The sequence below is a fragment of the Miniopterus schreibersii genome, assembly GCF_964146895.1.
Source record: "Miniopterus schreibersii genome assembly, chromosome: 13".
NCBI lineage: Eukaryota > Metazoa > Chordata > Mammalia > Chiroptera > Miniopteridae > Miniopterus > Miniopterus schreibersii.
In genome coordinates, this window is record NC_138113.1 from 14104814 (window position 1) to 14117954 (window position 13141).

At 50.2% G+C, this 13141-nt stretch overlaps 1 protein-coding gene across 2 annotated transcripts in view; it reads right to left on the minus strand.

The window, feature by feature from the left end:
* Positions 1–1523: 1523 nt before the first annotated feature.
* XDH (xanthine dehydrogenase) overlaps positions 1524–13141 on the minus strand; it is a 48058-nt gene continuing 36440 nt past the window's right edge. For both annotated transcript variants that reach the window (XM_081156125.1, XM_081156124.1), the window contains exons 26-36: positions 12812–12957; positions 12536–12617; positions 11912–12007; positions 10952–11080; positions 10214–10288; positions 9430–9482; positions 7821–7935; positions 6801–6866; positions 5237–5425; positions 3687–3863; positions 1524–2127 (exon numbers count right to left, since the gene is read on the minus strand). In XM_081156125.1, coding sequence (XP_081012251.1) covers positions 2077–2127; positions 3687–3863; positions 5237–5425; positions 6801–6866; positions 7821–7935; positions 9430–9482; positions 10214–10288; positions 10952–11080; positions 11912–12007; positions 12536–12617; positions 12812–12957 — 1179 coding nt within the window. In that variant the 3' untranslated portion in view covers positions 1524–2076. The remainder of the gene's footprint in view (positions 2128–3686; positions 3864–5236; positions 5426–6800; positions 6867–7820; positions 7936–9429; positions 9483–10213; positions 10289–10951; positions 11081–11911; positions 12008–12535; positions 12618–12811; positions 12958–13141) is intronic.

Here is a 13141-nt window from a genome sequence, read left to right on the forward strand (position 1 = left end):
GGCGACGCTGCTGGGGCCGCGGAGACTGTGGGCTCATGTCCTGTCTTCCACCGCCCTCTGCAGGTCATAACGTGACACTGCAGGCGCTGTTGGCTGCATCCCTGCGACCAAGGATCCTCACTTTGTAGACTTGAGGCGGTTTATGGATCAAGACAGCAGGGCAAGGCCCCGTGTCTCAGGAAGACAGCACCTCAATTCACAAAACACTCGTTCGTTTCCTTTCAGGACCACTTTGCCTTGCCTCTGTTCCTGAGCTCAGGAGGGAATTCACAGTCATTGTTCAGCCCTTACGGCCTCACTAATAACAGCTAACATCTGGCTCAGGCTATGCCCTGGAACAGTCCAGAAAAGCACTTGAAACAGACGTCTGTGGATATCAATGTAAACACTGGTTGAATGTCTTTTTTTTTTTTAAATATATCTTTATTGATTTCAGAGAGAGGAAGGGAGAGGGAGAGAGATAGAAACATCAGTGATGAGAGAGTCATTGATCAACTGCAGCCCGCAACCCGGGCATGTGCCCTGACCGGGAATCGAACCCTGATCGCCTGGATCCTAGGTCGATGCTTAACCGCTGAGCCACACCCGGCCAGGTAACACTGGTTGAATTTCTAAAGCTCTTTAGTTTTAATCACACTGTCTAATATACTCTAAGGAAGGGAATTTTGTAGGAAAGTGTGTGTGTGTGTGTGTGTGTGTGTGTGTGTGTGTGCGCGCGCGCGCGCATGTGAGCCCCAGTGTGAGTGCATTCTCCAGAAATGAAGGCTGGCTAAAATATGGCAGACACTAGCATCTGATGCGGTTATGATGATTAATAAGCCTTTTTCATATGCCAGCCAGCTAACAGTTTCGTTCGTTAGTGACATCAAGCTCCAGCTCAACTGTATGGTTTCCGCTATCCCGTGGCCAGAACCTTGGACCCTCTCTGGCAGGAGGTGGGTATTTTATACAATGAAGGCACATGACAGTGTCACGCCATCGACCTAGTACCACGTGGTGATGAAAGCGCCTGTTACAGTAACTCCAGGGGAGGCCTGTCCTTCTCTTGTCCTCTTACCTACCTCAGGGTCTCAGCAGAGTTCATGAGACCCATAGAAAGGGAGCCAAGTCACCGGGAACTGCAGATTTCTTACATAACTGGAGTTTTCCGGTCCCATATTTATAGATTTTTAGAGCTGGAGAAGACCTTAGAGATTACTCCAGTCCAATCCTTTTGCAGTAAGTGAAGTACGGAAAAGGGAAGCGACAGTCCAAGGCCACACGGGTAGAGACACAGCTGGATGGAGAACCCAGGCTCCTTGACTGCTTTCCTTCTGGCTGGCCTTGAATTTCCGGTAGGGTCATTTCTAGATGGAAATTAGTCTGGCCTCAAAGGAGGATTTTAAAACCTGATATGTATTTTGAAAAGCACAAAGGGAAAGAAGAAACCCAGCACATCATAGGCGCCCAGCAGTTGAGTTTGCTGGGTTTGGTGTTATCGAGTAATCTTACTCTGTGCAGCTTAACAAAATTAGATCCAATTGACCTTGAATTTGTTTCATTCTTTATTCTCTCCAATGACCCGAAGGTGGTTAGAGGCTTGAATGTCACCCATTGCCCCATTGCAAATTTGAGTATCGATCAGAGGTTATAATAGGACATTCATTGATTCAAAGGAAAGGCTTTCTGAGGAAGGCATGTGGATTTAAAGTAGCTTTCGTTCAAGCTTCTGGAGGTCTGTGGAATTCCTCTTTAAAGAACAGACACTGTCAGTACTGGAGGTTATACAGTCTGTCCAGTGAGCTGGGACATGGCATAAGCACTTCCTAAATCTATTTAATTATATACATGATTAAAACATACATAAAATTACCCTTAATTGCATAGTAGCCACTTGGGCCTTGGGCCTAATAGCTCTGAATTTGCTTATCACTATGTTTGTAAATCACACTTTTTATCAAAATCTTCCAAGGCATGCAGTGTTCTTCCAAACACCTTTCTGATGAATCAGTGTTGTCATCCTGCGTCTTTTATAGATTCGTGTTCTGCAGGGCAAGCCCCGGAAGCCCCCGTGGAGAGCCACTGGGGTCTTTCTCTTCAGACCCTCTGAGACCAGGGTTTACAGTTTTCTGGTACATCAGTGACACCCTGAAAAGGAATGGTAGACAACTCACTGCCAGGGCCTTCCTTCCCCTAGTGGTGCCCCTCCCACCCGCTTGCACACACGCCACCTCCCACGGCTCCCAGCCACCATCCGAAAGCCAAACACCACTCTGCAGTCCTAGCTGTTGGAAATGCCCCTGGGGCAGGGCCCCTTCACTTCCTAGTCATTTGTTTATCTTTATTGAGCGCTTTTCATGTGGCAGAGACTCTAGTAGGCTCTGGAAATACAGGGATAACCAAATTCAGAAGTGGCCCCTTCTCAGGGGTACTCACAGTTCTTCAAAAGCATAGAACCAGCTGCTGGGGCAAATCCACTGCAGGGATTTTCAGTCATTGGTGTGCTTAAATCTAAGCAAAGGGGCTTAGATTTAGAATCTCTGTTTAAGGCCTGGCGCCTGGCGCCTGGGGCCTGGGGGGAGGGGGCTCATTAAGTCACCGAGTTGCGTATCAGATTGTTTGCAAGGAGCTAACTTTGCAGCCTGTGCAAGCTTATAGGGAGCCATGCAACACCTCTCCGCTCAGGGAAAGGGGTTTGGGGAACTGTCAGTACTCGGGCCATGGTGAGAGGTTCTGGGCTATGGGAAGGTTGTTGCACAGCTCTGGGCTTCCTCACTACCTGCCCTGGGGACTCTCCTGTACCCTCCCCATCCCTGGAACACTTTGGGTCCATAAGTACCCACTTCACCTCTAAACCCAAAAGGCCCATCAAATTTCCCACCAAATAACCCAGGAATCCAGTTTGGGAATCAGGAAGATCCTGGTCCTGCTACCTCAGCAGAGGCCGCCATTGCATTTGACAAGTCCTGTGTGTGCAGGGACCACTTCAGCGCAACTGAGAGCACAGGCTGGTTCCAAGGGTCCAACCATGGAAGAAACTGTCCTAGCCTGGTCTCCTTTTGCCAGGCATTGTCTGCTACAAGTATCACATAGGACCTTCCCAAAACAATCCCAAGGACCATGGAATTCCTGTTTTATTGTCACAAACATCTCCAAGGTAGTAACCAGTCACCATATAATGAGATCCTCTGGTTTCCTAAAAGGCTGCAAAGTCTTCAAGAGCACTGTGTGTCTCCAGTATCAGCATGGCACACGGTAATTACAGAATAAATGTGGGTTCATCCGATTAACTAATTGTTTCCTCTTTTTCTCTCCATCTCCACAGTACCTCACACAGTGTTTTTAACAGAGAAGGGTCTCAAAAAGCACGCTAGTGGTGGACACTAAAGATTAGGCTCCTCTGGAGTTCTATCCATCACCCCATCTTCATGGAAATTAACGGAATCTGTGGGTGATCACTGTGTATTAAACAGCCCTTCTTCCGCGAAGGAGGCCCAGCTACAAGCTGCAGCTTTAGGGGGGTTTCTTGTTATTTTCCTGCAAATTCAAGGGGGTGCTTCAACCGGAGAGTGGAGGGTGGCATTGACCAGAGGCTGCCCAGTTGAAAGAGAGCCTAACACCTCTCTCCCCCTGCAGAACCCTCCCCTGCAGTTCGCAGGCTGTGCCGGCCTCCCCCAGACTGAGTGGGTGCTCAGGAGGCATCTTACCAGGGTGGTGAACTTGTCCACGCAGGCGTTGCGGATCTTCTCCGGGGTAGCGGGGCTGTCTAGCCTGAACAGCGCCTTCGTGCTGTTATCTCCATGCTGAGCTCGTGATGCCTGGATGGCATCCTTGATGGCAAAGAAGATGGAGGCAGCCAGAAAGAGGGGCGGCTCCCCGACAGCCTGAGGGGACAGAGTGGGGGACAGGAAATCAGGCAGAGGGCCAGTGATGTGTGATGACGCACTAACTGGCCTCAGTTGATCAGGGGCTGGGAACAATCAGCCTAGTGAATGGCTTGACCTCCTTGGCATATTTCTTTGAACTCTTACTATGCGATTCCCTGATGGCACCATGCAAATGTAGTGTGCCATTAAAAGTAGTATTAAATAGTTATCGTTTATAAACAAACAAAAAAACTGACATGAATTTTAACCCTTTCCTCGCAGTTACAAGCCTAGGGAAATAATCTACCTGCAACTCTGACCCCAAATGTACAGGCACATAATCTACTGGAATATAGGCATCATGACAAGTAAGAATTGAAACAGCTTCCAGCAGAGGTGGTTTTGTCCCCCAAAGCACAAATCAGAGACTCCTTGTATCAGAATCACTAGGGACACTTGTTAAAAATGCATGTTCTGGGGCCCCTCACCCAGACCCTGAATCAAAATGTCTAGGGGTGAGCCCCCCAGAACTGCATATTTATCATGAGCCAATGGCAGGGATTAAAAAGTGTCCCAGATGCTCCCACGTCATGTAACCCATGAGATGAGCAAGCGGGTGGGTTTCACTGCTTATAGGTGATTATCTGTCTTCCTTAGACCTAGGACCATATCAATCAGCCTGGTTGGTTTTCTACCATTTTTCCATACTAATTGGGGACAGGGAAGAAGCAGGGTGGCTATCATGCCTCAGGCATCCTGATCAAGTCTGAGGGTCCGGGGGCAGCCGCTGAGGAGGTTATGGGGATGCGCAGAGGCACTGCCCATCTTCAGTGAGTATGCTGGTTCTCATAGCATAGGGGTGGGGAGCCTTTTTTCTGCCAAGGATATTTATAACATCATTCATGGGCTATACAAAATTATCAACTTAAAGAAGCTCCTAGATTTATTGAATTTCAAGACCTGCCTGTAGTTACCTTGGCAGGCCAGAACAAATTATTTCAAGGGCGGGCCATATATGGCCCACTATCATAGGACAACAGGGGTACTGTGTCTGGGGGATCATGTCTAGGACCAAACATCAAAGATACACACCTGAGACATGGGTGCAGGTCAGGGTTTGACCTACAGGATTAGATTAAGGAATTCTTCACTGTACTCAAAGGAGCTAGCTTCCACCCCACGGAGGTAGTGTCATGTTCAAACCAGTTCCCTGGCTCCCAGGCAGGACTGCCTGCCCCTCCGCCACCATTGCCAAAGCCAATATCATGCCCTCTTCTCTCTTCTCTCTGCCAGAGGAGCCCCCTGCAGACCCACAGGGCCAGAGCCCCTGTCACCAACCATGGGCTCCCACAGTGAAGACAGGGGGGCAGCCCAGCCCAGAGCAACAGTACCTTGGATGCGTAAATGGCCTTCTTGTTGGGACAGTCACGGAGCAGGGACACCCTGAACTCAATGGGGATGCTGCCAAATGCAGGGATCTTGTAGGTACTGGGGCCACGGGTGAGCAGGCTCCCCTCAGGGGAGTAGAGCAGCTCCTCCAGGGTGAAGAGGCCCAGGCCCTGGACAAATGCTCCTTCCACCTGCAGGGCAGACAGAGACCATGGACACACTGCCTCCCCACTCCCCAGGGATGGGTGCTGCTTCCCACATGGGCACCAAGCCACCCGGAGCGGGGCCTGGAAGGAAGCTGGAAACAGCCCCGCACTGCTGACCAGGCTCCCGTCCACCCAGGACGACCCCTCTGGGCCTTCGCCGGGCATTGGCGCAGGCCGAGCTTGGGCACTAGCACTGAAGGTCAGTTTCAAAGCTCGTCAGCGACTGCAGGAGATTCACGCATGGTAGGATCATCCCCATTAAAACCTGCCACAGGGCGGTGCAGATGCGCCTCCCATGTCGCCACTGGGGAGATGGTGACTCCTCACTGAGACAGAAGCTCACAGGCTAACAGTTGCTGAATGTGCCTCAGGGCCCCACGCTCCTCCCGTGTCCTGAGTGGGACTGCACACTTCTGAGCAGCCCCACGAGAGAGGAGGAATGTTTTGGATAGTAGATTCCAGGCTTTTTGAACTCCCAGCCTGCCTGCCTCTGGGAAAGAGAGTGCCTCTGCTCTAGCTTATAGCTCTGTGTGGGGGCACCTGCCACATCTACCGGCCCACTTCTCTGCTGGCCCAGCCGCACTCCTCAGAATCAGGTAGGTGGTGCCACGAAGCCAGACTAGAGTATTCGGGGGAGACCAGGTGCTGACCATCTTAATGTCTGCGGTGCCTGCTCAGAGCCTGCCCGTAGTAGGGGCTCCCCCAATGGTTGTTCAATGAACGAATGAACTGATTGACTAATGATGAGGTTTCTGTATACTCAGGAATTGTCCATTTATGAGAAATATAATTTACACTTTCTACCAGATGTTCAATACTTCAGGTCCTGATTCCTCCCTCTGTCTCCTCCTGCCCCACCTGCTCTGTCTAATACTCTCATATTTTCCAAAAGTGCTTTTCTTTGGGCCATCCCTTTACCCCTCTTGCTCAAACCCATGCTTAAGAATATTGCTGTCCTTGGTGGAAGAGAACGGAGAAGGGGAAAGCTCCCTGACCTCAGGCCTCACAGCCTGCACATCGATCCCAAACTCCATCTCCATCCAACTGGGCTTCCTCTCAAACTGTGCGTGTGTGCAAGCACGTGTGTGCACGTGCACACCCAATGTTTTCCCCATTCATCTTGTCCTCTGAGGTGTGAGTGCCCTTTCCAGGTCAATCCAAATTAATTTGCCTTCTGCCTCAGAAGGTGGGTGGGCTCTCATTTATCTAATTCTCACTCTGAGGAAGACACTCTTGGTACTATGTTCAGACTTGCATAAAAGTGACATTGGACAAGATGCTGTGGCTGGTGGCCCTAGGAAGGGGATGGGGCACATCAGCAGCCGAATCCATTGCCACCCAGGTTCCCCACAAGCCTTACTTGTCCAATATCGATGGCAGGGTTCAGACTGGAGCCAACATCCATGACGATGTCTGTGCGAAGGTTCTGCAGCAGATGGGGAAATAAAGGCAGTTTGAGAAGAAAGGGATGGGCGGATGACAGGTGGGCCTTGGTGACGCTTAGACTATGAGGTGCCAGACCAAAGAGGACTTCCACAAGCAGAGTGCTCTGGGTACGCTCAGGCAGGAGCAGTCACGCTCTCTCCGGGCTCCATTGCCATCGTCCCTGCTGAAGGCTGAGTTCTGAGCCGCAGCCGGGGAAGGGGTGAGAGTGGCATGGGTGCAGGTTCCTGGGGCTTTGAACCTGAGTCTGGGTAGATGGTGTAAGGAAGGGGTCAAAAACTATGTCCCATGGGCTGAATCCAGCCAGTCCCCCGTCTTTGTACAGCCAGTGAGCTACTAGTTGTTTTTACGTCATTATATAACTGACAAAAATAAAAAGAGGAATATATGCTGATGTGTGAAAACTGCATGACATTCACATTCAGTGTGCACCAGTATCATTTTATGGGCGCACAACCACGCTCATTTGTTTCCGTATGTTCATGGCTATTCTTGCGCTGCAATGGTAAGAGTTGAGGCAGCATCTGCCTGCCCAGGCGAAGCTCAGCGGTTGAGCATCGACCTAGGATCCAGGAGATCGGGGTTCGATTCCCCGTCAGGGCACATGCCCAGGTTGCAGGCTCAGTCCCCAGTTGGGGCCTGCAGGAGGCAGTCGATCAATGACTCTCATCATTGATGTTTCTCTCCCTCTCTCTTCCTCTCTCTGAAATCAATAAAGATACATTTTTTTAAAAGACTGAAAAAAAGAGTTGAGGCAGCATGTTTGTGGTCCAGGAAGCCTTACTAAAGTTTTTATTCTCTGGTCCTTTATAGAAACTTTGCCAGGTCTTGATATAAGTTATTATTTTCCCAACCACAGAGCTTATCTCTTGGTATTGCAATTCAGTTGTTCCTCTCCTTTTTCCCCCGTAGTACTGAAGTTTTGCGAACTTCTTACCTTATGGTCCCCTGTTAAGCAGTCAATTTCCACTTCAGAGCAAGCCACTCCGTAGGTGAAGTAGTGGAAGGGGTTCCCTGAGTTGGTCTCATAGCTGTAGCCAAGGTTGGGTGTTCTGGGGGAGAAGAGAGAATACAGTGCACGTGTATTCAGGTGACTATGTCCCCCCCATACACACGCAAATGGCTTGTCCCACAAGAAGGATGTGAAAGTCACACCCCAAAGTATCTATGAGCTAGAATTCAAGGCCTCAGAACCAACGCCCCTGTGCTGACTCCCCGGCTGTTGGCGCGGGCTCACCTGCCCACAGCGCTGCTCGCCTCCCTCCAGGGGACCGAGAACAAGATCAGAATCTCATGCCAGCCGGGAGCATCTTTAAGCAGCCACTTGCCTGCATTACCCCTCACCTACTGGTCCCCTCTAAATGTGAACAGATGCTCTAAGGAAAGTGTGATTAATAAAAGCAGATGCTCTCTTATACCTTTTTTTTTCATTTTCGATCCTGAGTATCTTACACAATTCTAATTTTGCATGAGTCATATATATATATGCGTGTGTGTCCTCACACTAGGATTTACAGTACTCTGTACCTATGTTATTCTAGACATGACACAAAAATAACATGAGCTGATGGGATCAGAATCTGCATGAGAAGAAAGCCAATGCAGGGCTAAGAGAGAAGGCATCTCCCAGAAGAAACGATCACTGTCTTTGATCTCTGGCTTTGCCACCGTCACCTGGGCGTTCCGGGATATTACCCCAGTTTACTAACTCCAAAAATGAAATGGAAATTTATGACAAAATCTGCACTAGTTTCTGTTTGTGTAGGTCAAATATTACATAACCCGGGGAGCACTGGCAAAACATTACTTTGCCTAAAAAATAAATATACATATATGTAAAAAAAAACCTTTTGAAGCCAACATGGAACTGTTTGCCAAACCCACTGATCTGTGAGAGAAAAGGTCCTAGTGAAATCTCCCAGAGAAAGCTAAAGCATATGGCTGACAGTCAATACGATCCTATCTTTTCAGTTTCTAAATCAAATGGGCAGTGTCTAGCTCTTCATGCAGCTACTGAATTTTAAAGTTGCAGAAGATACGTGTTCTTTTCTAAATCTCACTTTAAGTTCTGCTGAATGTCGCATTTTGTAATAAGACCTTGTGCTCTCAATCCTCTCATTCTTCACAAGGAAAGCCTCCGTAAAGAAATCCGATGCATAGTACAAAATAACACACATGGTAACTCAGAACACGGACGCCCCTGCTTCTCACAGGGGAGCGCTGACGGAGGACGTCGGTAATGTCCCACTCTGTCATAAACGGGGAAACAGGTTCAGAGGGAATCACTGTTCCCCAAGGGCAACAGTCCACTAAGACCAGAGCCAGAATGGGGTCTCTGATATGGCTGCTCGTTGGCACGTAGCTTGGTGAGCCCATGTATTTTAGAGCGTGTTTAAGTTGAAATGAGTGGACGTCCACTGAAGACATAAAAGCTTTGGTGGAAGTGCCCTCTCCTGACCACAGGCTGACAGAGTTCAGTGCTGGAAGGGACCCGGGAGGCCAGGATGGCAGCACAGTGTGAGATGGGGAGATGCCACCGTACATACCTGTAAAACCCAGTAGCGGACAAGCTCACTGCATCCTGGTAGGCAGCCACGACCTGGGGAGAAGAAATGGCCATCAGGAAGGGGTGGCCATGGTCCCCAGTGACCCCGGCCCAGCACTGAACTTTTATAAGCTCATCGCCCACACCTGGAAGTTGGCCAACACTCTACCGGTGACTCACTCCCACCCCGCCCCTGGCACTCTCACCGCCGCCCCTCCATCAGGTCCTTGGCATCGAAGCCTGGAACACTACAGCTGTCTCCTAACAGATCTTCCAGCCTCGAGGCGCCTCCCCCACCTGCTGCACAACCCAGCCCAGCCGGAGTGATCATCTTAACATGCCGCACTGTCCGTGGCGCTCTCCTACTCTAGAGCTTTCGATGACTCCCCTTGCCTACAGAGCCAATACCTGATGCTGACGACCCCAGTCTTCTCTGGTGTGGCACACACACCATTGCCACTCCAGCCAAACTCAAGGGCTCACTCTCTCCCAACCCTCCCATGTCCCCATACCCAGGCATGTTTGTATATGCAGTTCTTCTGCCTTATCGATCCAAATCCTTTGCTTCCCTCAACAACCAGCTCAGGCTTGCCTCTCCAGTTGCCTCACCTCGGTAATTATTCCCTGTCCTGGCCATTATAACAGCAACTCTCTGTATTGCTCATTTGGTACCTCGCTGTATGAACTAGATCACCATCTCCTATTCCTGCCCAGGGTGGGGACAGAGGCCCTGCTCTTCATTTCACTCGCATTTGCAAAAGCAAGTTGGATCAGCTCAGACTTACCCAGTCTTCCCAGGAGCCATTGGGATTCTTTCTCTTGAAGGGTTCCAGCCTCTTCAGGATGGTCTGACAAGCTTCCTAAAGAGAACATCCACCACACACCAGGCACGTCAGCCCTCTGCATGCCCCAGACAGGGACAACCTGAGGGCCTCCACAAAGCCACCTCCAAGTGATCTTGTGCCCAGGGTGCCACGCAAAGTCCTGTCACCCTCTAAGAAATCACCAAGGGTGGAAACCACTAGACCCTTCCCAAGGGACCACCACTGTCCTTTGCTTGGAGAGCACTTCCTGACCCAATTCTTAAGTTGACAGCGGGTGAAATGTTTGAAGGCACCTAAGGAGGTGGCTTCTCCCATCAAACTCCTTTGTTTGACGGTGTCCTCCACGTGGGAGAAGCAAGTAGGTCTGACCTGGCCAACCCCACAGTAGATTCCAATTTCAGTCCATTGTCCAATGACCGGTTCTCACACCAAGAGTATGTCTTCCCAGAACCCCCTGCACTTCACCAACTCTCCTCCCCTCCTACACTCATCCTTCCTGATTCCGATAGAGTGATTGTGGTCCTTGGGCCTCTCTTTTAGCTCAGCATTTGAAGAGCAGAGTTCTCCTGGATAAGAGAGCCAAAGGCATGGTCACAGCCAAAGAGCCTGCAAGGACCATGCCGGCTCCCACCCCGGGGACTCTCTGGACCCAAAGTCCTGGGCTGGCCCTCGGCTCTGCCGGTTCCCGAGGTTCCTTACGTAGACGGCCTGTCCGTTGATGTCAGTGCTGACAGAGGCGGCCGTGGGAGAGGTGTTGGGCACTGTACTGGTGCTGGTCTCGCTGATATAAATCTTAGAGATGGGGATTTTCAGAGTTTTGCTGGCCACCTGTGGAGAAAGATAACATCGCCCTTTAGGGAAGGGGTGAGCCCAGGGCCTGGCTGCTTCTTCCCCAAGGTAGGATTCAGGTTCACAGGTATAGGGGAGAAGACAGTTTTGTAAACTATAATTCCACTGAGCCCGGAATGCTCTCACGTCTGCCTGAACTTGAAGCAGCACTTTAGGAAATGGTTTCGTTAGAGAAAAACTTTTTAAACCTCACGGTGATTAAAAGTGCCTTTTAACAAGTTGGTAGTTACAAGATAGCCGGGGGGATATAAAGTACAGCATAGGAAATATAGTCAGTAATGTTACAGTAACTATGTGTGACGGCAGGCGGGCACTGGAAATGTTGGGGGGAGCACTTTGTAACGTATAGAATTGTCTAACCACTGTGCTGTACACCTGAAACCAATACACAATAATATTGAATGTAAACTGTAATTGAAAAATAAAAATTTTTTTAAAGTGCCAGTTAAAGCTAAGCTTTATTTTCAAAAAATCCAATTTGGCCAGTCCCCAGGAGCCAAGCAGTTGTGGCCATTCTAACCAGCTCCACCATCCAGCTCCACTGAGAGGAGTCTTCAGCTACCTTTATACATACAACATACGCCCCTTACACATAGTCTCAGAGCCCCAGAATGTTGGTAACGGAAGTGACCTCAGAGGTCACGTGGCAACCCCTTTGCACAAATAAGGAAACCCTTGCTCAAGGTCACATTTAAATGAGCAGCAGAGCCAGGGCCGGGGCAGAGGCCTGATTCTGCTCCCTGGATGTCCCACCCCTCAGCTTCTCCCAGCATCTCCTCTCACAGAGACCACAGTCCCCAGGCCGCTCACCTGGACCATCTTGGTGTGCAGGCCTTGGCCCATCTCTGTGCCCCCGTGGGTCAGCAGCACAGAGCCGTCTGTGTACACATGGATCAGGGCTCCACCCTGTGGAAAGAAGACACCAGACACAAAACTTAGTCAATCCTAGTTCATCTTAAGACTTGAGACAAAAGGTACAGCAGCCCAGGGAAAGGAGAACCAGCAGAACCATTTTGGATATAAACCCCAGACAAAAATTAAAGCAGCATCAATCTCACGATTTAATTCAATAGCCCTTTGGCACTTGGCAAAAATTTTTCATCTCTCTCTCTCTCTGCCTCCCATGCTCAGAGGGAGGGAGGTCAAATGTCTTTCTCTCTCTCACAGATGAAGAAACAGGATCAGAAAGCCAGCGTCCCTGTCCATGGTCCTGCGACCAGGAAAGGTAAGGTCTAGAATTTGACCCCAGGCCTGAGTGCCGTGCTCCCTTCCCTGTCCAGTGACATATTAGACCCAAAAGGATGTACACATTCATTGATACAGCAAAGAGCCCCTCTGGTCAGCTCCGTTACGGGGCAGTGGCTTTCCCCTGCAAAGAAGGGGAAATGGGGGCCCGGTCCCACGGAGATGGACAGAATCATATAAAGCAATTACCTGGTTCAGGAAAGGAACAAGGAAGGATATTCCGAACTTGGTAGGAATTATGCACAATCCCCTCTTTTTCCAACAGTTCTCCCTGGAGAAGAAAGAAAGGTGCTCACAGGATACTCTCTAGCACATTTATGTCAGGTTGAACACATTTTCACGCGGCAGCTTTGTACAACTGACACGAGGCACCCTCAGAGCTGCGCGTGTAGTCACCGTGATGCCTGCGGGATCTGACACCCCAGGGGGCACCAGAATGGACTCCCCCCCCCCCCGGGCGCCTACCTGTTGAACTTTTCCACCTCGCTTTTCCGAGCGTGATACTGAGAGCTCTCTAGACATTGGTCCCAGCACCTGGGCAAGGTGAACCCCTCAAGCTTCTGGTTGAAGTGTGTCAGGTCCCCTTCTTTGTACATGTTTTTCTGCCGCACCTTCCCAAGGAGAGAGACACTGGGGACTTTTCCGTGGCAACAGATGAGGGGGGCAAAGCCTAAAGGTAAGATTCCCCCACCCTCAGCAGCACCTGCCTGTCCTCTGCCCCCAGGGGAGATGCCCAAGAGTCAAAGCCCCTGTCCCCTCAAAGTCAGCTAACCCCTCTGACTCGTGCCCCAAACT